We start from the raw sequence: 25,865 nt of genomic DNA on the forward strand, positions 1-25,865 counted from the left end.
CGAAAAGCTACAATAAGAGTGATCAAACTTAGGGAAATGGTGGAGTCACTGACCCTGGTGGTTTTCAAGAAAAGGGTAGTGGCACTGAGGGACATGGTTCAGTGGGCACGGCAGTGATGGTTTGATGGCTGGATGAAATGATCTTAGTGGTCTTCTCCAACCGGAATGATTCTATGATTCTAAATATATACTTGCTCTAGCTCATGTAACCAACTCATCTAAGACTTCTCAGGCAGAGAGAAGTACTCATGCTCAGGTTAGAGCTCTTACTTGTATCTTCAAGCATTGCCACATGACTCCAAACACCAAGACGATGACACTGAATTGAGATAAAGATACTACTTGGCTTGTTAGCTTTGGTTACTTACCAACTCAGAGTGAACTTTAAGATGTGCCTGGAGCTTGTATTTATCTGGAGTAGAGTAGCCACAATGCTCTGTAGGACATTTCAGCAAAATATTGCTGTGTTTTTGAATGACATGACGCTTAAGGCAGTTTTTGGTGATGGAAGAGTAACTGCACTGGGAGCAATAGTATAAATGTTCTCGAGTGTGCGTACGAACATGCATGTCATAATGTACTTGGTACCAAAATAACTTGCCTGAAAATAAAACCAGACATGGAGAGAATTATTTCTAAGCAATCAATGAAAATTCCAATGCATACCCAATTTTCTTTTACAACAAATCATGCTGCTTGAATTGCATCCCTTCTGGCTGTAAAAAACAAAAAAACAAAACAAAACAACATAAAACTTATCTTAAAGAGTCTACTAACAAAAATGTTTAAAAAAATGTTTTTGTCTAAAAAGGTTGTGTCATACGTCCTGAAACAGCAAGTGCAACTCCATGATCTATGAATTATCTCTTTTCTAACGAGGAACTTCTTTGTATCTCTTCTTCTGAACAAAGACTCTGAGTTCAGCTGTTCAGTAGAAAAGGTTGTCAGAAATCTTTTTTGGTACTTCTTTTCATTTTATTCCTTCCTAAAAGTTCTTTTGACACAATGGCACCAAAAAAAGAAAAATGCATACAAATAAAACATATGTTATGGTGTTTAAAACAGACGATTTAAAAAACAAACTTTTACTCCTTTCCCTTCTCAAAAAGGGAGACAATGAGAAAAATCCCAATTATTTCACTCCAGTTGTGTCAGCTAAAAAAATTGCAGTTGGGATAAATGGGAATGTATAGTCTTCTCACTTCAATAAATACAAAAATCAATTAAAATCAGAACAGTGCTGATCTTAAAGCACAAAATGAAAATTTTCATTGTCAGAGAAAACGGTTAAAAAAATATCAGCTAATGTATCCACTGTACATAATTTGTATGACCGTGCATCATTCCAAGCTTTACAACAAAGACTGAATTTTACACTAAGACAATAAAGAAGCTTCAGTGCTAAAGCACAGACTGGCTAATGCTCATCACAGACACTTATGTCTGTTCTGCTCAGCCCCAGTGGAAGTTCTGAGGTAGGATAAGGCAGACAGGCAAGAAGAATCTGTCCAATTCTATTAAACTTCAAATCAACAGAAAATCGATTAGGGCAAAGCTCTGCTTTACTATATTCTATGACTGTTTTCTGAGGGGATTTGAATCATTTCATTTTGTTTATACAGCCCAGGTTAAACTACCCTGAACTCCACAGTCCATACCAAACTAAAAATACTGATGCAAAGATGCATAAATTTACCAAAAACTATAAACCAGAGAAGTAGGAAAAAGACAGCCCATCACATAACATTTAAAAAAAAAAAAAGGAAACAAAAAGCCCCACATCTTTGTACTGCTTCTTACCACAATATTCACATTCCAAATCTCCATAAACCTTCCTTATCCTCTCACACAACTCTGTGTTCATTTGTCTCTTCTGTAAGCTATCCAAGATCTGCATAAAGGCAACAGCTCCACTCCGATTATCTGATTTATCTGCATTAGAAGAGGCTGCCTGTGGACTGACGGCTGCATTAGCATCTGGTGCTAGCAAAGGGTCAGTTGTTCCTGTTGAGTTCTGAACTGATGGATTGCTTGTTTCTGATTCACTAGAAGGAACAGACTGATTTTTCTCTTCAGAAACTGAAAGATCCTCAGTCACTGCATTGTTTTGACTCACATTTAAACTTGCATCCTCAGAGAGCAAAAGTTGAATTTCCTCACCCCGTTCACTTACAGAACTGCAGTGAACAGATTCCTCTCCGTTTGCAGCAGAATCTTTTAACTCATTGGGAGCAGAGGTGCTATTTTTCAGCAGAAAGCAATCTGACATTACACAGGATTGAATGTTTGTGTCTGCTCTCTCTGTTGATGCCTCACAGACAGTCTCTCTTACGTTCTCTACCAGAGGATTTTCACATTCTAAGGAAGGAACGGTATTAGTTTTTAAGTCACCATTATGCTGATCATTATGGTTCACATCTGCTGCTATCAATTCATCTGTGCAAGTAGATGGTGTGTTAACAGCATTAGTACTCATGATAGTCAATTCATCTGCAGTTTGTGATAGCTGTTCACCAAGTGCTTCTGGCTGTATATCACCTCCTGGTTCAAGCAGGCAGAAACTTTGATTGATGGAACTATTAAAAACAGAAGTTTCCTGCAAATCTGCATGTACTTCTTTGATGTGAGCACGCAGTCTTACAGAACTGACAAATTTCATCAGGCACACAGAACACACATAGACAAAAGGGTGTTTTCGAACATGAAGCTCAAGAGCTTGGTATTTAGTTGCTCCATGACCACAGAGCTCACAAGCAAAGGGCCTTTCATCACCATGGACAAGCATGTGACGGTCTCGATCGAGTTCGTTTTTAAATTTGCGTTCGCATATATGGCAGTCATAAAGAAGTTGTCTTTTGCCCTCTCTTGTCATCAAGCGAAGTTCGTCAAAAACATCTTTCACCTTCTTATCTTGAAGGTCATGTGTTTCCTTGATATGCTTGATCAAATTTTTAACATCTGAGTATTTCTTTTTGCAGAAGCGACAATGCTGCTTAATTTTCTTGTGAACTCTTTCAATATGGACTTTGAGATGGCCTTTGCTGAGACATGTGAACGTACAATAGTCGCAGCTAAATTTCTCCCCTGTATGTTTCCGCATGTGAACATTAAGGTTGGCTTTGATTGCACTGGCATAACTGCAGTATGAACACTTGTATGGCTTTTCATTTGTATGAATCCTCAAATGTGCTTGGAGGGAGTGTTTGAATTTGAACACCTTGTTGCAGTATTCACATGTGAAGATCTTTAGCTGAGTTGGACCCAACCTAAAAAGAAACAAAAATAGCTGTATTTAAAATATTGAAACTTGGTATCAAGTATTTCATACATATTCATAGCAGACACAAATAATTACCTGTATTTATTATAAAGAGATACTCTGTTGGCTTTTTAAATTCTACAACCTATGCACAGAGTATTTTTAGCTGTTCCTTTATTGAAAAGGCTCAGAAAATATGAATGCAAAGCTTCCCTTCCCTATTGATTTTAATGAAAATGAAATATTTTATATGAATACAAAGATAAATACTTCAAAATTACCTGCTTGATTTCATTGTCTGTTCATATGGAGTCTGTTGAATTGCATATTCTTGATATCCTCTTCGTTGCGATGGGTCTTGAACCACTGTTTCAGGAGTAGTGGGTTCGCTTTCTTGGGGAGCAGCCTCAACTGGAACAATTTTTGTGGCTCCTAAAAGAAAGAATAAAAAATGTTTGTTAACAATATTTGACTAAATTCTGCATTATCTATAATACATGAGTGTAAATGACTGAACGCTTTAGGTTGGAAGGGACATCTAACGATTGTCGACTTCCAACCCCACTTCCATTAGATCAAGTTGCCCAAAGCCCCATCCAACTTGGCTGTGAGCACTTCCAGGGATGGGCCATACACGGTTTTTCTGGGCAACCTGTTTCAGTTCCTCACTGCCCTCATAGGAAAGATTTTCTTCCTCATGAAGAATCTAAATAAACCTTTTTTAAAATTTGTCCTACTGCTGCACTGCCTGATAAATAAAACATTAAACTCAGTAATCATTAGCTCAACTATTTCAGTTTCTATTTTTAAATTCATATGCATATAATGATAGGTACATGTGCATAGGATGATGGGTACAATTCCAGAAGATACCAGTACTCATACCAAACATCTGCTTAAATTACATGACAGAATTATTGGTTTTCCAGAATTACAGAAGTGCTTGATGCCTACTACTATGAGATCCAATTACTTCCACCTTTAAAAAACTAAGTTTTCAAAACTCAATTTTAATTTATCAGTTTCTGTCTCATAATACTACTGAAAACTTCAACTGAGCTGCTGAATCAGTTCCACAAATGAGGCTGGGGAAAAAGACACTGTTTTGTCTGTATTTGAAAGTCCAGACATGATTTCCTTGAACAAATTGTTATTGCTTATGTTTTGGGACTTACTGCCATCCACTCAGAACAAAAGAATACATGCCACGTGCACTTATAAGTCTCCATTAAAAACAGAAGTAAAAGGGCTACGTTTAATGCAAAGAAGATCAGATACTATCCCACAGAGCTTTCACTAAAAGAGGTAGAAATAGCACATTTTGAGATGTGACTGAGATTATTTAACTGTTTTTTTTTTTTTTCTTTTCCCTTCCCTAAACAATTGGGTGGAAAATATTCAATGTCAAGCATCCACATTTAGCACTGAAGATAATCACATAAATATTAATTTACAGTGCAAAGAGAAACCTCAAGTATATCAAACCAAGCATTCATTATTGATTGATCCCCTCCCTTTTAATTTCACAGTCCAACTGTAATTCATCTACCCATGTTTAAATAAGAATATACTAAGTTTATAAGTGGTAATATGTATAGTTATTTATTTATTAACATATATATTACAAGTATATATATATAGTTGTAAAATTCTCATATTCAAATAACAAGTACTTTAGAAAAATATCTGAAGATAACAAAAATTGATTCCAGGGCGGATACTGAAAAACAAACAGTAAGCAAGGAATATATACTGAGTAACAAAGAGAAAACAATGCATTAAATATGTAGTAATAGATGACTTTCATATCCCCTATGAAAAAAATATTGCTGGACCAGAAAATAAAGTGTTCTATGATATACAGACAATAGAGAACCAAGTAAGTTTGCACATGAAAATATCTTTGAATTAAAAAACAAACTTAACAACTTCATGTAAAATTGAAATTCAGTATATTTCACTTTATTTCCTTTTGCCTGGATAGTACATTAGTATTTAATCCCATTTTAATGCACCTAAATAGAAGCCAAGTAAAAATTTTTAAAAAACAGTACAGTACAGAAGTTTATAGTACGAACCAAAATAATTTTACAAAAAATAGGAGCCTATAAAGACATAATCAACACATTATATATATATATATATGTGTGTGTGTGTGTGTGTTAACAGCAAGAATATAAGTATTTATAAAATGAAATACATGAATAAAAAGCAAAAACATTGAAAGAGTGATAGGAATTGCTCCTTTAATAATAGAATGAAATTAAAATCCTTCTTGTTCCATGTAGAGAGAAATTATCTCTAAAAAGTTGATTTCCCTCTTGTTTATAAACTCTCCTCAATTACTGGAAGGCTGCAATTAGGTCTCCCCACAGCCTTCTCTTTTCCAGGTTGAACAAGCCTAACTTCTTCATCCTGTCTTATAGAAGAGGTGCTCCAGCCCTCTGATCATCTTCATAGCCCTCCTCTGGACCCTCTCCAAAAGTTCCACATCTTTCCCGCGTTGGGGGCCCCAGACTTGGATGCAGTACTCCAGATGGGGCAGAGTAAAGAGGGACAATCACCTCTCTCTCCCTGCTACCCTTCTTCTGATGGAACGCAGGATACCATTGGCCTTCCAGGCTGCAAGCACACACTGCCTGCTCATGTAAGTTTTTCATCAATCAGGACCCTATGTCTTTCTCACAGAATGGCCAGGGTTGGAAGGGACCTCAAGGATCATGAATCTCCAACCCCCCTGCCACATGCAGGGCCACCAACCTCCGCATTTAATACTAGACCAGGCTGCCCAGAGCCCCATCCAATCTGGCCTCAAACACTTCCAGGGACGGGGCATCCACAACCTCTCTGGGCAGCCTGTTCCAGCACCTCACCACTCTCTCTGTAAAGAACTTCCTCCTGACATCCAACCTAAATCTCCCCTCCCTCAACTTAAAACCATTTCCCCTTGTCTTCCCATTATCTACCTTTTCAGTTGATTCCCCTCCTGTTTGTAGGCTCAGAATCACAGAATCACAGAATCACTAAGGTTGGAAAAGACCTATAAGATCATCCAGTCCAACCATCCACCTGTCACCAATGGTTCTCATTAAACCATATCCCTCAACACAACATCCAAACGTTCTTTGAACACCTCCAGGGTCGGTGACTCCACCACCTCCCTGGGCAGCCCATTCCAGTGCCTGACCACCCTTTCAGAGAAGTAGTATTTCCTAATATCCAGCCTGAATCTTCCCTGGCGAAGCTTGAAACCATTCCCTCTAGTCCTATCACCAGTTACACGAGAGAAGAGGCCGACCCCCAGCTCGCTACAACCTCCCTTCAGGTAGTTATAGAGAGCAATAAGGTCTCCCCTGAGCCTCCTCTTCTCCAGACTGAACAATCCCAGCTCCCTCAGCCGCTCCTCATAAGGCCTGTGCTCCAGACCCCTCACCAGCTTTGTTGCCCTTCTTTGAACACGCTCCAGGGCCTCAATGTCTTTCTTGCAGTGAGGGGCCCAGAACTGGACACAATACTCAAGGTGCGGCCTCACCAGAGCTGAGTACAGGGGAACAATTACTTCCCTACTCCTGCTGGTCACACTGCTTCTGATACAAGCCAGAATGCCATTGGCCTTCTTGGCCACCCGGGCACACTGCTGGCTCATGTTTAGCCGAGCGTCAACCAACACCCCCAGGTCCATTTCCTCTACACAGTCTTCAAGCCATTCCACCCCAAGCCTGTAGCGTTGCTTGGGGTTGCTGTGGCCAAAGTGTAGGACCCGGCATTTGGTCTTATTAAACCTCATCCCATTGGCTTCAGCCCAGCTCTCCAGCCTGTCCAGATCTCTCTGTAGGGCCTCGCTACCCCCAGGCAGATCGACACTTCCAGCCAACTTGGTGTCATCTGCAAACTTACTGAGGGTGCACTCAATGCCCTCATCCAGGTCATCAATAAAAATATTGAAAAGGACAGGCCCCAGCACCGACCCCTGGGGAACACCACTTGTGACCGGTCGCCAGCTGGATTTAGCTCCATTGACCACCACTCTCTGGGCTCGACCCTCCAGCCAGTTCCTTACCCAGCCAAGAGTGTACCTGTCCAAGCCACGGGCTGCCAGCTTCTGCAGGAGAATACTGTGGGAGACAGTGTCAAAGGCCTTGCTGAAGTCTAGGTAGACTACATCAACAGCCTTTCCGTCATCCACCAGGCGGGTCACTAGATCATAGAAGGAGATCAGGTTGGTCAAGCAGGACCTACCCTTCGTGAACCCATGCTGGCTAGACCTGATGCTCCAGTTGTCCCGCACTTGCCGCGTGATCTCCCTCAAGACAATCTGCTCCATAACCTTCCCTGGCACTGAGGTCAGGCTAACAGGCCTGTAGTTCCCCGGGTCCTCCTTACAGCCCTTCTTGTAGATGGGAGTCACATTGGCAAGCCTCCAGTCTTCTGGTACCTCACCAGTCAACAAGGAGCGCTGATAGATGATGGAAAGCGGCTCGGCTATCACCTCCGCCAGTTCCCACAGCACTCTCGGGTGAATCTCATCCGGCCCCATGGACTTGTGACAGTCCAGTTGGAGTAGAAGGTCTCTGACCGTTTCCTTCTGAATCATGGGTGGTTTAGTCTGGTCTCCAGCCGAGACCACCTGGTCGAAAAGTGGAATATCCTGAGGATAACTGGTCTGACCTTTAAAGACAGACGTAAAGAAGGCATTCAGGACCTCTGCCTTTTCTTTATCCTCAGTAGTCACATTCCCAGCTTCATCCAGTAAAGAATGGAGATTCTCCTTAGTCCTCCTCTTACTGTTGATATATTTGTAAAAGGATTTCTTGTTTCTTTTTATTCCAGTGGCCAGGTCGAGCTCGAGCTGGGCTTTCGCCTTTCTGATTTTCTCCCTGCATATCTTAACAACTTCTCTGTATTCTTTCTGAGTTGCCCGTCCCTTCTTCCACAGGAGGTAGATTCTCTTTTTCTCCCGGAGCTTCAAGAATAGTTGCTTATTCATCCACGCCGGTCTCCTTCCCCGCCGGCTCATTTTGCAGCTCAGGGGGACAGCCCGCTCCTGCGCCTGTAAGACTACCTTCTTGAAGAGCAACCAGTTGTCTTGGACCCCTTTACCCTCTAAGACTGAATCCCAGGGGACTCCCCCTACTAGTCTTCTAAACAGTTCAAAGTCCGCCCTCCGGAAGTCCAAGGTAACAGTTTTGCTGTTCTTCCTCCTGGCTCCACCAAGAATCGAGAACTCTACCATCTCATGGTCACTCTGTCCAAGACAGCCCCCAACCTCCACATCTTCCACCAGACCTTCTCTGTTTGTGAACAGCAGGTCTAGCGGGGCAGCTCCTCTCGTAGGCTCTCTCACCAGCTGCATCAGAAAGTTATCCTCTATACACTCCAGAAACCTCCTAGACTGCTTCTTCTGCGCTGCGTTGAATTCCCAGCATATGTCAGGGAAGTTGAAGTCCCCCATGAGGACAAGGGCTGGCGACCTCGCAGCTTCTGCCAGCTGCTCATAGAACACCTCATCTGTCTCCTCATCCTGGTTCGGCGGTCTATAGCAGACACCCACCAATACATCTGCCTTGTCAGCCCTTCCCCTGATCTTTACCCATAGGGATCCCTTTAGGTACTGAAAGGCTGCAATGAGGTCAACACGCAGCCTTCTTTTCTCCAGGCTGAACAAGCCCAGCTCCTTCAGCCTGTCCTCATAGGGGAGGTGCTCCAGTCCCCTGATCATCTTCGTGGCCCTCCTCTGGACCCTCTCCAACAGCTCCCTGTCTTTTTTGTACTGGGGGCTCCAGACTTGGACACAGTACTCCAGATGGGGCCTCACAAGAGCAGAATAGAGGGGAACAATTACCTCCCTGTCCCTGCTGGCAACCCCTCTTTTGATGGAGCCCAAGACAGCATTTGCCTTCCGAGCCGCAAGGGCACACTGCTGGCTCATGTTAAGTTTTTCATCTATCAAGACCCCCAGGTCCTTCTCCACAGGGCTGCTCTCAAGGACCGCTCCTTCCAGTCTGTATGGATGCCTGGGATTCCTCTGGCCCAAGTGCAAAACTTTGCTCTTTGCTGTGCTGAACACCTCATCAGGTTCACCCAGGCCCACCTTTCCAGCCTCTCGAGGTCCCTCTGAATGGCATCCCTTCCTTCAATCATGTCAACCGCACCACTCAGCTTGGTGTCGTCAGCAAACTTGCTGAGGGTCATCCCGTCATTCCGTCATCGATGTCATTGATAAAGATGTTAAAGAGCACCGGTCCCAAGACAGACCCCTGGGGGACGCCGCTCGTTACTGGCCTCCACCTGGACATAGAGCCATTGATGACCACCCTCTGTCTGCAGCCTTTCAACCAATTTCTTATCCATCGAGTGGTCCACACATCAAATCCACATCCCTCCAATTTGGAGATAAGGATGTGATGGGGGACTGTGTCAAAGGCCTTGCTCAAGTCCAGGTAAATGACATCAGTCACCTTTCCCTTGTCCACCAATGCCATCACTCACTGGTGACCATAAAAGGCCACCAGATTGGTCAAGCACAACCTTCCTCTGGTGAAGCTGTGCTGGCTGTCATGGATGTGATCAAGCATGTCATCCAGCATGATCTGTTCCATGATCTTCCTAAGCACAGAGGTGAGACTCACCGGCCTGTAGTTCCCGGGGTCCTCCTTGCTCCCTTTCTTGCAAATGGCAGTGACATGACTCTTCCTCCAGTCATCTGGGACCTCACCTGACAGCCACGACTTCTCAAATACGACGGAGCCTCAGCAGGGCTACTCTTAAGGAGTTCTTCTCCTAATTTATATACATATCTGGGATTACCCTGACCCACGTGGAAAATCTTGCACTTTGCTTTTTTGAACATCATTAGGTTCACAAGAGCACATCTTTTGAGTTTCTCAAGGTCCCTCTGAATGGCATCCCTTCCTTCTGCTGTATCAACAGCATCACTCAACTTGGTGTCATCAGCAAGTTTGCTGAGGCTGCACTCAATCCCGTCATCTATGTTACTGATAAAGATGTTATTGAGTACTGGTCCCAGAATGGATCCCCTGGGGGACATTGCTCATTATGGGCCTCCACCTGGACACAGAATCATTGGCCACAACCATAACCAGAATTTAAAAATGCTAAAAATATCTTCTAAGCTTTCAGCATTTGCAAATTCTGGATGATAATTCATAACTGCTGTAATAGCAATTACCTTTTTATTGTATATATTCTACCTGGGACCTTCCAAATTAGTAAGATTACTAATTGTCAATCAAATAAATGAAAAGATAGTCAAAAACAGCTTCAAATCCACATTTAACTGTCATTCTGTTCAATCCATTACAGGCTTTTGAATGAAACCTACTGTGTGAGAACTGTTCCCAAGTTGTACTTATTTTTAATATTCTGCATAATTTAAAAAGCATAGAAAGAAGAAAACAGAAACTTCATGTTTAAATAAAAAAAATCACCAGGTGGTAATTAAGGCAACAAACATCCCTAAATATTCATTTCCTTTCTGTCTTCACATGCTTTGTATATTATTTTTATTCTCACCTGGACAAAGAAGAGCCAAATTACAGTTCTTCCCCAAAAGTTCTGTTAGGCAACTGTTCATGTACAAATCCAGTAACCAACAACTACATGAGTCCCTTACCAACCATCACATGCTCCTCTTTGGACAAAGCAACAGAAGACATAAAAGGGAGCCTTCAACGTGGCAGTGAGGAGAATAGGGCCAGGACAGAAGAAGAAGCTGAATATGGTAGGAAGAGGCTAAATAGATGGCAGAGACAGTGGGGAAAATGAGTGCTCACCAACAGGTAAGAAAGAGTTCAAGGTCATGTCAAACAAAAGGATCAGAATTGTGGTTAAGTGAAAATCCAAGTATTTTCTAACCCACAACTTAAATAAATATATATATATAAATATATAAATAAATACATTCTAATTGTTCTCAGATCTGTAAGCAAAACAACTGTTCAGAACTGTTAGCACCAGTGAAGAGAACAAGACAGGCTACAGAGCTGAAAATAATGCACAAAACTGCTAAAAAGGCATTTTGTCATTCTGGTAAGTACCAGGTTTATATCAACAGGCAAATACAAGTCTAAGTTTGAAATTATTTCAAAATCCTTCAGTGCAAAGGCTCTACGCAAAATTACAGATGAAGAATCTTTTAACTACTGAATAGAAACTTCATGTGATTTTGAAATGTAAATTTCCTATCAATCTATTTGTAAACATAAATATTAAGTTCTATACACAGTAAGCTGTTTGCATTTTCATAATCAAATTTATATTTATCATAAATATATAAAGAGTCAAGAGCTGAAATAAAGATATGATCAGAGAAAAATACTTTTTTTATCCTTGTTCAATGATATTTCCTTTTCTTTAAAACCCCTCACAGACTCAACATAACTCACGTTAATGCAGATAAATACATTCAAATCCACAGACAGCATCTGTGTCACCTATAAAGTAGCTCTACAATGATCCAGATGCCAGACACAGAGATTCTGTATCAAAATGACCAAATAACTAAATACTTGATTTTTCAGATTGCATGTACCTTAAGCATTTTAGTATAGACCAATTTCTCTTTTATATCGTGTCAGCATAAACAGAAACAAATTTGATTAACTAACTGGTGATTCTGAATACCTGGAATAGCTTCATGGGCTGTCAAAACCACACTTATTATAGGATTTTTAGCTCCTGGAACTTGTTCAGTCTCCTTAGTTGATGGAGTTTTCTCTGTTTTCTGTACTCTGGGCCTCTTGGGAGTTTTTTCTCGCTCATCTTCCTTCCTGTCAAGGTCAACGTCAGAATCATTACCTAAAGAGCAAACATCAAAGAAAATATATAACTACATGCAAAAGAAATGCAGGTAATAGTTATGAACACTACAGAAGAAAATGAATGCTGCTATAGAAAATACTGCATGTTATTTAAACAAGGTGTGCTGCATGAATCCCTAAAGGGAATTTTCTCCTTTCATTAATAAAAAATATGATAATTATACAAATAAAGAAAGTAGAAAAACACTAATAATAAAAATTAGACTCACAGAAACACTTCTGATCCTAAATTATCTTAATATTATTGTAGATTTTTGTGAAAATTCTACAAACCTGGAACAATTTCTTATGATTTAATCATTAAAGAACAAATCATTTTTCTCCTTGAAGTCATGGCCCAGTGACTTCAGGATTATTTATCCTTGTACTTGATTCACTACACCCATCATATTTAATGGAAAATGTTCCTACAATCTCTTTGGGTCAGGCTTTTTCCCCCAGCCATTACAATGAATCAACAGACAGAAACATACTTCTCTTTTTCAGTGTTGAACACTAAGGATCAAAATAGTTTATTTGGTTCAGTCTAACTCTTCAACTGTTCTAACTTTGCCTTTTGAAGGCCTGCACTTTCAAATGATCCCCTATCTTTTGCTGTTCAGAATGCCTTCATATTCTTAAACTGGATAACTTTTGGACCTGCTACCTAGAAAACAACATTGTCTACAAAACACTCATCTGAAATAACACATGTGATCAGCTCAGTTCTTTCTCCTTAAAGCAAATGAGGAATTAATTACTGAAATTTGCTTTTAGAACTGCTTATAAATGAAGAATTAGAATTTAAAAAAGAGTAGTTCAAGTTTATACTCAAAACATTCCTTGTATTAGATGAAGCGATCGGAAATACAGGCTAGAGAAACTCTCATGGCAAATTAGGGCATTATGCAAATATTCCAGAGGTAATGAGTAAGGAAAGCTCAAAACTGACCCAAGAAAGAAAATTATAAATGAACCCAGTAAATTTCAGAAGGCTTTTTTTTTTTTTTTTCCTGAATCTAAAGCAGCTGACACAATCTCCAGTGTATATTCATAAAAGGCTGTAGCTGCTGTGCTGGGATAAGGAAACAATGTATAAAAATAAATCAGTAACAGTACAAGCTGTAGTGCGTTCAGTCATTTATAACATGCAAATAGCAAAAGCAGTAGCATGACACGCTACATGGGATCACTGTGTTCTAATTTCTGTAATATTTTGTAATCTGTTAATACTCAGCTGAGCTTCTGGTTCCAAAACCATGGGGAAAAAAAGGAGCTACAGACAATAGGCAATTCTTACAAAAAAAAAAAAAAAAAAAAAAAAAAAAGCTGAAGAAGAAAAAAAAAGGGAACAAGCACAAACTCACAAACTGAAGCAGCACAGGTAGCAAAATAAATAGCACTTGGCTAATTTGCAATTCCTCTAACTAAATGCAAAACTAGAAGGAAAGAAAGTATGTGGGAGTTAGTTTAGACTGCATTAGAAAAATTCATTTATATATTGCTTTCCTCAACAATAATTTTTCACTGTAGATTTCAATGGTTCTGGAAATTATTACTACTTTATAAGCACAAAGAATCTCATTATATCCCCATTTACTTCCTTAGAACAGTTGTAATTTATTGACCGATATCGAAACTGAATAATTCTAACAGCAACATTTCACTGCAATACTCCAAAGGGATATTTAAATATAAAGATATAACCCCTTTCTGGCAGACACTTCTTGTGCAGTGGGATAAAGGCTGCGTGGCAGCTTACCAACAGTATTTTTCCCATGTTTCCTTCATGAAACAGCTTCCATTACTTTACTACCAACAATTCATCTTTACAAATATCACAGCAGGAGTGGATCACAAACATCTTACCTGCTCCACAGAGGAAAAGAATACATCAGCATGCAAGCTGCCTATTGAACTGTATTTCGCTGAGTCTACTTTATGTATAGTTAAACAACAAATACAGAAGTTGATTGAGTTGATTACACTATCACATTCAGTGGGCAGTAATTTAGTGAAAACTATTTGCTATGCCTGTGAACAAAAGACATTTTGAATGTTTAGCTAACAAAAATCCAGAACTAATGCAAAAGATGTGATAATAACAACAGAAGTTTCCCTATTTTGCTTAGGGTAGCATAGTGAAACGATGGTAGGAACACAATTCCAAGCACCCTACTCCCAAGTCTTCTCTTCTAACCATTAAAAAGTAAGAGTCCGTTTAATGAGAGAGTAATGAGAGAGACCAGGAGACTTTTTGGGTTGATTCTTTCATGTTTATCTTGTAACTTTATAAACTTTAGAATACTGGGATTCTACTTTATTTTTGTTGTTGTTTTTAAATAAAAATTACTAAGAGAAGGACAGAGTTGAGCCAGTTGAGTGACAGAGTTGTGTCAGTTGAGTTTGTTGATTCATCAACATTAATGAAAACTACTGTTACAGCCTTAACAAGCTAACAAATATTACTTGCTGCTTTTCTTTCCTAATTATGCCTCTATTAGGCAGAGAAGTTTGCTAATTGATTCAGTTTGACCAAGGGTCAACGAGGAAAAGTACTAGAACAGATCTATTACAACAAATATAGCTGACTGTAATTTCCTGCCTACAAAACAAACTCCAGAAATTTTATTAAGAATAATACATAATACATAATAAAGACAAAGCTGGTAAATACTTCAAGCAAAGACATGCATCACAGCTTCCACCTTCGAGCTGAGAAAGATCTATTTTATCAGGACTAGAATCAGCTCACGCATAGGTGCTAGGAAAGCACTGAGTGCTGCTCAAACCCCTGTAACACAGAAAACCTGGCACACAGATTTGGCCAAAAGCAGGTAAGAGAGAAAATTCACCTGATTTATCTATCATACATCTTGAACTAGTGCTGAATATTTGTATGAACACAATCAACATTCAAATGATATGTGCACAAAACACAAAGCCTTCCCCCAAAATCCACTCACTAATCCACACTGAAGCCTATTCTCCCTCCTCCGGAGAGGAACGAGCATCTTCCAGAAGCTGTTTGTTGGTAAGGAGCAGGGGCTGCATGCATGATCAATGCATTTTTATAAAAGCACAACTATGCTGCATTCTGTGTGTAACCTGAAAGAGACCATAAAAATATCAAACCACCCTCCATCAAATCACCAAAGCAAGAACTTCTTACTTCCTAATGACAGCTGCTTTCTTCCTGAACTCTCTCCACATAAAAAAAAAAAAAACAACAACAAAACAAACAAACAAACCCCTGAACTAGAAGGTCTTTTAGGAAAAGAACATCGGGATACAAGAGTATGTTTTTATGAAAAAGATGAGCTTCAGCTTTGACTACAGGGCATTGCCTTTCCATAATAGAGGATAGCTTTCTATCTCAGTAATTTAGATATCTTCCTTGTAAAAATTATTTTATAGTTCCCACTAGAGATTAGAGAGTCAAAAATCAGTCTTGATCTTTCACAACAGGGACAATTCATCTGCTACTGTTCTTACTGCATTGAAAAAGCATCCACCAGTGATTTTGAGATGATTTAGGAACAAATGAAGTATATGCAACTCAAAGTAGCTAAGCAAAGTTTCTCCAAGCCGTAAGAGTCTTTGCCTGCTCAAAACAGATTTATTTAGATAAACTGCCTCACTTTGCATCTCCCTTGCTAAGCAGTCAGCTCAGCACTTTGACAGCTGGCACCCTGACTCAACAGACTAATAGACTGACCTTCCTTACCTAGCAAGAGGCACGTTGAATTCTCTTGCTGTGTTTGTGCAAGAAACATAATGCAGTGCCTGAATTTTCTAACACATTTAAGGAGGGGTCATGCCTGTGCTGATGAGGAAAACTGACAACTACGAATGAACCAATAGTTTCAAAGTCCTGTTGAACCAGGCTGTTCATCTGTCCTTTGCTTCTGTTTAAGGCTTTAATTGAAAGTACTGCTCTCTGCTTTCATAATTGGACTATGTTTCACAGACACAGCAACACATCCTTAATTGGCATGTTTTTAAACTAATCCTCATTAAAATTATTGTTTTTCTCCCTAAAACATACTGATATTTCATAGCGTAAGAGTTCAGCAGCCAGTCAAAATGAATACATGTAATTGTTTCTCTTACAGAGACTGGCACACTACTTGCAAGAGAATTCATGTAAAAGAATCAGTTGATGTTAAAGAAGTTTAAAACTAAGGCTGAAGTGTCATTTTTTTAGAATTCTGAAGGCTCCAAATTCTTTATGACTCTCTTGAAAAGGTCTAAAAGAATATCTGGACTGTTGCAATAAAATCTGATGAACCACCAGAAGTTAATTTTAATAGATCAGAAGCACTTACAAAGTCTGTTATACTGTTCCAGCAGTAATATAACTTCTTAAGTTGCCTGAATATGCTTACTTTTTAACTTAAATTGCTTTAAATTGTGAAGTGGAACTGTTGCAAGTTTCTCTGTATTGACACAGGCACTTCTTTAATCAAAATTAAAAATCCTTATAGTTAGTGTGAAGTGATTTACTCCAGAGAAGAGAAGTGGGCTGCCCACTGCTGCAGTATATCTTCCATCCAAATCCCATTTCCCAGACATCAAACATCCACTCCTATAATTCTCAGAGATTCACATAAGCTGCACAGTGGAAAGGGAGGGCTGGTTAATCACATTCTCTTGTTTTCTTAAAGCAACTGAGTGCAGAGGCAGGAGCTGGGGAACTGATCCAGTCCAGGAAAAGTCAAAATCCCCAAAACCCATCCCATTGCAGTGCAGGAGCTCTAGCATCTCCTTTTTATTCACCTGTTCAGAAACATTTCTCAACTCATCCAACTTTGTCTTAGGACAAAAAGAATGGATGGTATCTCCTGCCAACCCATTAACAAGAAACTCCAATTTAGTTTAACCAAAAACAAGTGTTTTCATACCTGCTTAAATCAAAGCAACCTTCTTAGGCAGATAAACCCTGTATTTAATAAAGTTTACTAAGCATATGTTTGGGGCATTTGTAAGTAAGAGCTGTATGGGTCTCTGAGGTCTCCTCATCGCAGGGAGTCGGACTAGATGACCTTAAAAATCCCTTCCAACTGTAATAATTCTATGATCTGAGGTGAAGGTAATCATTATGTATCAAAAGAGCACATTAGCTGCACAGAGGAATTCAGCAACCAGTAAGGCTTGATGACTCCTGAAAAAGGGGAAGGACCATCTCAGTGAGAAATTATTTCAGTTATTTCTTAGACCAACAGATATTGTTGCTTCAGTACAGTCTTATAGTTGTTTACCCATTGCAGTTTTAAACCTCCAATATGCTAAGTGTTTCATTACTTCCATTAGGGATCTATAAAAAAGAGCAACATGTTTTATTATTTGGAAAACTTTCCTGATAGTTTAACTTGAGCTCAATACACTTATGTTCCTCTCAGTAAAAAATATCACACAGAATACCAATATATAGCATCTCAATATTTAAGTTTAGTATATTTTAGCACTAGCTAAAACACTAGCGTGTCAACAGCATTATTTTGGTCATATATCAAAAGCATAGAAGATTATGAGTCACTTGAAGAAAACTAATTCCATCCCAGCCAAGTCCAGTACAAAGTGAAAACATATTTTATTATTAGTAATATATCCAGATATCAGATATCCATACACTGATAAACTTCGCAAGAAATGAAAAACACAATAGATGAAAACAGTAGAAAAAAATCCCAGAAGCAGTGGAGAAACAAAAGCAATTTGAAGTCAGAAAGACAAAAGCTTAACTGCGGAAAAAAAGGGTGGGGGGAAAACCCATATGCAAGAAGATAAAAAATAAAGAACTTGCTGTCAAAGGTCTTTACTATTTTTGGCCATCTATTCTAACCACTGTGTCAGAAATAAGAAAGCATATTTTAACTGGAAGGTTCAAAGAGCCTCAACAAAATTCTCAACCCAGCTCTACAATCACAGAATCACAGAATGACCTGGGTTGGAGTGGACCTCAAGGATCATGTAGTTCCAACCCCCCTGCCTAGCAGGGCCACCAAACATACACCTTTACTAGATCAGGTTGCCCAGAGCCTCGTCCAACCTGGTCTTGAACACCTCCAAGGACGGGGCATCCACAACATCCCTGGGCAGCCTGTTCCAGGACCTAACCACCCTCCTAGTAAAAAACTTCCCCCTAACATCCAACCTAAATCTTCCCTCTTTTAACTTAAAACCATTTCCCCGTGTCCTGCTATTATCAGCCCTTATGAAGAGTTTACTCCCCTCCTGGGAGTAAGTTCCCTTCAGATATTGAAAGGCTGCAATGAGGTCGCCCCGCAACCTTCTCTTCTCCAGGCTGAACAAACCCAACTCCCTCAGCCTGTCCTCATAGGGGAGGTGCTCCAGCCCCCTGATCATCTTCGTGGCCCTCCTCTGGACCCTTTCCAAAATCTCCATGTCTTTTTTGTACTGAGGGCTCCACACCTGAACACAGTACTCCAGATGGGGCCTCACAAGAGCAGAGTAGAGAGGGACAATCACCTCCCTATCCCTGCTGACCACCCCTCTCCTGATGGAGCCCAGGATCCCATTTGCTTTCCGGGCTGCCAGAGCGCACTGCTGGCTCATGTTAAGTTTCTCATCTATCAGGACCCCTAGGTCTTTCTCTGCCGAGCTGCTCTCAAGGACAACTCCCCCCAGCCTGTACAGGTGCCTGGGGTTCTTCCGGCCCAAGTGCAAAACCTTGCACTTTGCCTTATTGAACCTCATTAGGTTCACCCGAGCCCAGCTTTCCAGCCTGTCAAGGTCCCTCTGAATGGCCTCCATTCCCTCCACCGTATCGACTGCACCACTCAGCTTGGTGTCATCAGCAAACTTGCTGAGGGTGCACTCCATTCCCTCATCGATGTCATTAATAAAGATGTTAAAGAGCACCGGTCCCAAGACAGACCCTTGAGGGACACCGCTCGTTACCGGCCTCCACCTGGACATAGAGCCATTGACCACCACCCTCTGTCTGCGGCCTTTCAACCAATTGCTTATCCATCTAGTTGTCCACCCGTCAAATCCACCTCCCTCCAGTTTGGAGATGAGGATGTGATGGGGGACCATGTCAAAGGCCTTGCTCAGGTCCAGGTAAATGACATCAGTTGCCTTCCCTTCGTCCACCAATGCCGTCACTCCATCATAGAAGGCCACAAGATTAGTTAAGCATGACCTTCCCCTGGTGAAGCCATGCTGGCTATCTAGGATCACGTGCTCGTTCTTTATGTGATCAAGCATATTGTCCAGGAGGATCTGTTCCATAATCTTCCCAGGCACGGAGGTGAGACTCACCGGCCTGTAGTTACCCGGGTCCTCCCTGCTCCCCTTCTTGTAAATGGGAGTGACGTGACCCTTCCTCCAATCGTCCGGGACCTCACCTGACAGCCACGACTTCTCAAATATGATGGAGAGCGGCTCAGCAACCACCTCAGCCAGCTCCTTCAGGACCCTGGGATGCACGCCATCTGGCCCCATAGACTTATACTCATTCAGTCTAAGGAGGCACTCTCGGACTTGCTCAACCCTTACAGTGGGGAGGGATTTACCTCCTTGGTCCCCACATAGAGGTATGGGGGTGCAAGACTTAGGGACGTGAAAAAGACTAGAATCCTGGCCACCAGTGAAGACCGAGGTGAAGAACTCATTCAGCACCTCAGCTTTCTCTTCATCTGTTGAAGCCATTTCTCCTTTTAAATTTACCAAAGTAGGTACGCCCGTTTTGGCCTGTCTCTTCTGGCCAATGTACCTGTAGAAGGTTTTCTTATTGTTTTTCACGTCCCTGGCCAAGTTCAGTTCTGCCTGCGCCTTGGCTTTCCTGATCCCACGTCTGCAAGTCCGGACGGCATCCCTGTATTCTTCCCAGGTGACACAGCCTTGTTTCCAGAGCTTGTACACCCCTTTCTTCACCCTCAGTTCTCTTAGCAGGTCCTTGCTGAGCCATGCCGGTTTTCTACCTCTCCTGCCCACTTTCTTAATCAGGGGAATGGAGACCTCTTGTGCTGCCAGGAGGGCATCCTTGAAGAGCAGCCAGCTCTCCTCAACGTCCTTATCTTTGAGGGCAGCGCGCCAGGGGATCTTGGCCAGCATTCCATTGAGTAGCTTGAAGTCTGCTCTTCTAAAGTTCAGCGTCCTGGTCCTGCTCTTTACCAGGCCCACATCGCTTGAGATCACAAACTCAACCAGGGCATGATCGCTGGAGCCTAGTCATCCTCCAACCTTGACGCCTTTGATGATCTCCTCAGCGTTGGTGAGCAGCAGGTCCAGCAACGCTTGACCTCTGGTCGGTCTGTCCAATACCTGAACCAGAAAGCTATCATCAATGGATTCCAAGAGCCTTCTGGAGCTCTTGCAGCTCGCCGTGTGGTTTTTCCAACAAATGTCCGGATGGTTGAAGTCCCCCACCAGGACAAGAGCCCGTGAGGCAGACGCCTCACGCATCTGGAGCAAGAAAGCCTCATCAGCAGCCTCCCCTTGGTCAGGTGGCCTGTAGTATACCCCTAATACCAGCTGACCTTTATTAGTCCCATCTCTAATCCTAACCCACAGGCTCTCAACCTGTTCTTGACTGTTTCTCATGGGGAGCTCCTAACAGTTTATCCAATCTCTGACATAGAGAGCAACTCCCCCACCCTTCCTACCTCTCCTATCTCTCCTAAAGAGTCTATAGCCGTCGATGGCAGTATCCCAATTGTGGGAGTCATCCCACCATGTTTCTGTGATAGCAACAATGTCATAACTTTCAGAATGCATCACAGTTTCCAGTTCCTCCTTCTTGTTACTCAGGCTTCGTGCATTAGTATAAAGGCACTTCAGCCGGGCTGTCCGTCTCACCACCTTCATAAGCGATCCAGGATCCGCTAGAACAGCAGCATCCCCAGCATCCCCCTGCCCTATTCCCTCCTTTTGCACTCTGCCATCATTGCCCACAGAGTTTGGTACAATCCCTCGAATGAACCGTTCAACCCCAGTAGCCTTTATTTTGCCCCCTTCCCCCTTCATTCCTAGTTTAAAGACCTGTCAATGAGTCCCGCTAATTCTTCAGCTAATACCCTCTTACCCCTCAGGGACAGGCTGCTTGCATCAGCAGCCATCATGCCAGGTGCAGTGTAGATTGCCCCATGGTCAAAAAAGCCGAAATTCTTGTGTCTGCACCAGCTCTTAAGCCATCTATTTAAGAGTTGGGTTTTTCGGATCCACCCTGTACCTTTTCCCGACACCACGGGCGTAGAAGAAAAGATCACCTGCACCCCAGCTCCTTCTAGTATTCGCCCCATTCCCCTGAAGTCTTTCTTGATGGACCTCAGGCTTTCCTTGCCAACTTCCTCGCTGCCAGCCTGAATTATTAAAAGTGGGTAGTAGTCTGAAGGCTGAATCAACCTAGAAATTTTCTTTGAAATGTCCCTGACCCGTGCCCCAGGAAGGCAGCACACTTCTCTGCGGGTGGGGTCGGGCCGGCATATAGGGCCTTCTGTTCCTTGCAGAAGGGAGTCACCTACAACAATCACCCTTCTGTCCTTACGTGTAGAAGCAGTCTTGAGGCTTTGGGGTGACCGCTTCATCTGAGGCAACCTCGTGGGTGAATCTGTCTCCACACTCTCGCTAGTCTCCCCCTCAAGTTCCAGGGCCTCAAACCGGTTTCGCAGAGGCACCTGTGGAGCCGGGGATGGTCGGGATGGGGGATGCCCCTTCCGCCGAGCAGGCACCCGTTTCCACTCCTCCTCCCTTCTCAAATTGCTGCTGGGGGGAAGAGAGGACAGGGGGCTCGCTGCAGTGCTGCCAGCTGTCTGGTTCCCCTTTACCACCTGTTTGTGAGGTGACAGGGGCTGACATGCTCCATTAGGAGCCTCGGCTGTGTGCTGAGAACTTGAGGCTGAGAGGGACTGACACCACCAGTCAATCTCCCTCTCACACTCTTTTATAGTCCTCAGCCTCTCCACTTCCTCCTTCAGGTCAACTACGAGGCTGAGCAAGTAGTTCACCTGGTCGCAGCGAACACAATCACTGCCTCCCTCACCCAGCACTGCAAGGGCCAGGCTCTGGCACTCAGTACAACCAGAGACCTGCACACCAGCATCTCGGGTTGGGGGCTCAGTCTGAGTTTCCTCAGACATTTTGGCAGCAGCCTTCCTATAAGGCATGTGCAGGACCTCAGTCTGGGTCTCTGCAGTCTTCTTGGTTGCTGCCTCCCGTTTCTGAGAGATCGGGACCCTTGCCTGGGCCTCCTCATTATTTCTGGCAGCAGTCTTTTGCCGGGGAGCACCCATGTCGAAGCAGAATACTTACCAGAGCTGAAACAGGAAGTCAAGAGGTGCGCGAGCCCTGCTTCCTCCTGACCGTCTCTGGTGGGCAGCGACTAGTCGCTGCCCTCCTTGTGCCCGTTTAAATCTCCCGCCGTAGGCGGGGAACGCCCACACGCTGCGTCAGCGGCTGCGTCAGCTGCTCCCGTGAGAGCTGCCGGGCTTCTCCTTTACCCGGGGGCTCCCTGCTTGAAGGAACCGCCCGAGATCCCCCTTGACCACGCGGTCAGTCGCTGCTGATCGGTCCGGGACGGCTCCGAGTCAGGCGACTTCGGCGATCAGAAAGCACCAACAATAGAGAAATGTCACTGAGTCAGAAGTTTCAGTACTGCTTTTTTCACATGCACTAGAATGTATAACTTTGAGAAGTTTTGGCTCACTGATAGTTTACTCTAGAAATTGTTGACATCAACCATGTCTACTCAAATAACTGTAATATTTCTTGAACATTATAAACAAAAAAGCCACACACAAAATAAATATTTTTGTGCCACTGCCTAAATCAAAGATGCTTTTGAACACTGCCTGTACTTCCACTCCTTCATCTCAAAACAGGGACAGCAGAGTTGCTGGGAAGAATGATATAAGTAATCAGATGCATAAGCAATTTCCAGATCATCTAGTTAGTCTGTTACTTAAGGCTCCTAGTAGAAAAGAAAAATCTGAAAGCAACCATGAAGATTTCTAAATTGCAACTACGAACCTCAGGCAAAAAGTTAATACAGGACTATTAACCATTTATCAGAATTACAGTAAAATGGAACCCAAAAAAAAAAGAGCAGGATCAGGTTTAAAAAACAATCCAAAAATAACACCATTTCACAGATGGTGCAATAGTGCACTCAAACTCATTAACACAGAACATACCGACAAGCAGAAAACTAGACAGCTTTGTAGCTCACTTAGGAGAACTAATGAGATTAACAGCTTTCATTGATATGGGTAAAACCTCCAGTACACAAGCTCTTGAAAACAACTTCAGCAACTTTGAATCTTAGCATATTTGTACACGTATGAACAGGTCCCCATGAAATTATGTGAACAGATAAGAAGACATTTACTATTACATTATTTCTTTGCCTTTTAAACTTTTTTGCTCACTTTTCATCCTCAAAACATTATTTGTAATGAAAACTGAATCTGATAATAATATTCCAAAAACTACAAGTTTAGAGAACATGTTTTCTGAGCTGGTAAAACAATAAAGCTATGATAAATAATATTGTTTTTGTCCACTCATCAAAAAGCTTTGAGCTACTCAATCTAATCACATTCTCAAAGGATAACAACAACACACATGCTACTTTTATCTACACATTCTAAAACTGAAAAGTTATTCCAAAACAGTTCATACATCAAAGTGAGAGGTGAAAAGTTCTCCCATGATAGGATAATTAACAGTAGATGACTGAAGACAGAATTGCCCAGGTGTAATCCAAACAGTTATTCCTTCAAGTTAAAAAATACTGCTCAATACCTTCACAGTTTGCAATCTAAGTATGAAACTTTGGGCTGGAGGCACTCTATCTGCACTAGACACCAACAACTAAAAGCCCTCATTGTTTGTTGTTCAAGAATGACATATTTTTCCTTGACTGATTTGCTTTTGCCAGAACATAAATAAAAAATGTTCCATTCACATAAAATTGAGGCTGTTCGCTTTTTTAAAGGAAAAGACTAAGCAATTTACTTTGAAAAACCTGCCAATGTGTTTTGTAGCAAAACAGAATCAGATAAGATTTAGCAGCTCTAATGAGCTAACATATCTAGTGCAGTTAATTTGAGCTGACACTTTTTTATTTTGAAAGGGCATGCAGAAAAGGCAACATTGACAAAATGATGCAAATGCTAACATTGTAGCACATACAAACAGCAAAGGGCACAGACACTTGCATTCTCAGAGAGGAGACTGCTGGAGTGAATGTCTCTACACGTATCATAAAAATCCTACCAACAATGACAGAAAAAAAACCCAAAACAATTAGGTAAGAGTTTCTGTGCTGTCAACATATTCCAAACCCATTTTAAATAAATTACTCATAGCCACAGGGGTTGAACTACACAACTCACCGGAAGCAAAATGCAGCCACGCTCACTGTGTATCATAGAGTGGACACAAAACAGAAAATAGAAAAATGGAAAAAAAAAGCAATGGCAAATACTGTCTGTAAGTAGGATCAACACAGCAATATGCAATGCAGGTTAAACGATGGAAGTAAAGAAACAATTTCAAGGCTGAACTATTCAGTGGATAAAGAATTGGTTGGAAGGTCACAGTCAGAGGGTTGATGTCAACAGCTTTATGTCTGGGTGGAGGCCAGCCACAAGTGGTGTCTCCCAGAAGTCCATCTTGGACCTAGTACTCTTAAATCATTATCAACAACATATACATTGGGATCAAGTGTACTCTCAGCAAGTTTCCTGAATCACAGAATGGCCAGGGCTGGAAGGGACCTCAAGGATCACGAAACTCCAACCCCCCTGCTACATGCAGGGCCACCAACCTCCACATTAAATACTAGACCAGGCTGCCCAGGGCCCCCATCTAATCTGGCCTTGAACACTTCCAGGGACGGGGCATCCACAAGCTCTCTGGGCAGCCTGTTCCAGCACCTCACCACTCTATCTGTAAAGAATTTCCCCCTGACATCCAACCTAAATCTTCTCTCCCTCAACTTAAAACCATTTCCCCTTGTCCTGCAGTTATCAACCCTTTCAAAGAGTTGATTTCCCTGAAGACACCGAGTTGAGAGGTGCAGATGACATAACAGAAGGAAGGGATGCCATCCAGAAGGGTACTGAAAAACTCAGAAAGTGGGCCCATGAGAACCTAATGAGGTTTAACATGGTCAAGTGTGAGGTGTTGCATTTATGTGGAAGCAATCCCAGAAACGAGTACAGACTGGGAGAGGAACTCACTCAGAACAGCCCTGCAGAAAAGGATCCATGGATCCTGATGGACAAAAAACTGGACATGAGCCAGCAGTGTGCCCCTGCAGTCTGGAAGGCCAACTGTACCCTGGGCAGCATCAAAAGAGGAGTGGTCAGCAAGGAGAGGGGGGTGATTGTTCCCCTCTACTCTGCCCTTATAAGTCCACATCTGGAGTGATGCACCCAGGTGTAGGGTTCTCAGTATAGGAAGGATATGGAGGTGTTGGAGTAGGTCCAGAAGTGAGCCACAAAGATGATAAGAGGGCTGGAGTACCTCTCCTATGAAGAAAGGTTGAAGAAATTGAGCTTGTTTAGCTTGGAGAAGAGAAGGCTCTGAGGACACCTCATTGTGGCCTTCCAGTACTTGAAGGGAGCTTAAAAGCAGGAGACAACATGGTCTGACAGTGAAAGGATAACGAAGAATGGCTTTAAACTACATGAGGGGAGATTTTGTTTAGGTGTTAGGAAGAAATTTTTTAACTCAGAGGGTGGTGAGGTGCTGAAACACACTGCCCAGAGAAGTTGTGGATGCCTCATCCCTGTAAGCATTCAAGGCCAGGTTGG

General features: G+C 42.2%; 1 protein-coding gene across 8 annotated transcripts in view; it reads right to left on the reverse strand.

The window, feature by feature from the left end:
- The window catches only part of ZFAT (zinc finger and AT-hook domain containing), a 116,204-nt gene that overhangs the window by 68,592 nt on the left and 21,747 nt on the right, over positions 1 to 25,865 (reverse strand). For all 8 annotated transcript variants that reach the window (XR_016465354.1, XR_016465353.1, XR_016465355.1 and 5 more), the window contains 4 exons: positions 11,903 to 12,076; positions 3,541 to 3,691; positions 1,801 to 3,266; positions 369 to 601 (listed from right to left, as the gene is read on the reverse strand). Coding sequence is in view for 4 of the 8 variants with exons in the window: in XM_090138028.1 (XP_089994154.1) it covers positions 369 to 601; positions 1,801 to 3,266; positions 3,541 to 3,691; positions 11,903 to 12,076 (2,024 nt within the window). In the remaining 4 variants the exon portion in view is untranslated. The remainder of the gene's footprint in view (positions 1 to 368; positions 602 to 1,800; positions 3,267 to 3,540; positions 3,692 to 11,902; positions 12,077 to 25,865) is intronic.

This window comes from Phasianus colchicus, chromosome 3 (genome assembly GCF_987193195.1).
Source record: "Phasianus colchicus chromosome 3, bPhaCol1.hap1.1, whole genome shotgun sequence".
Lineage (NCBI taxonomy): Eukaryota > Metazoa > Chordata > Aves > Galliformes > Phasianidae > Phasianus > Phasianus colchicus.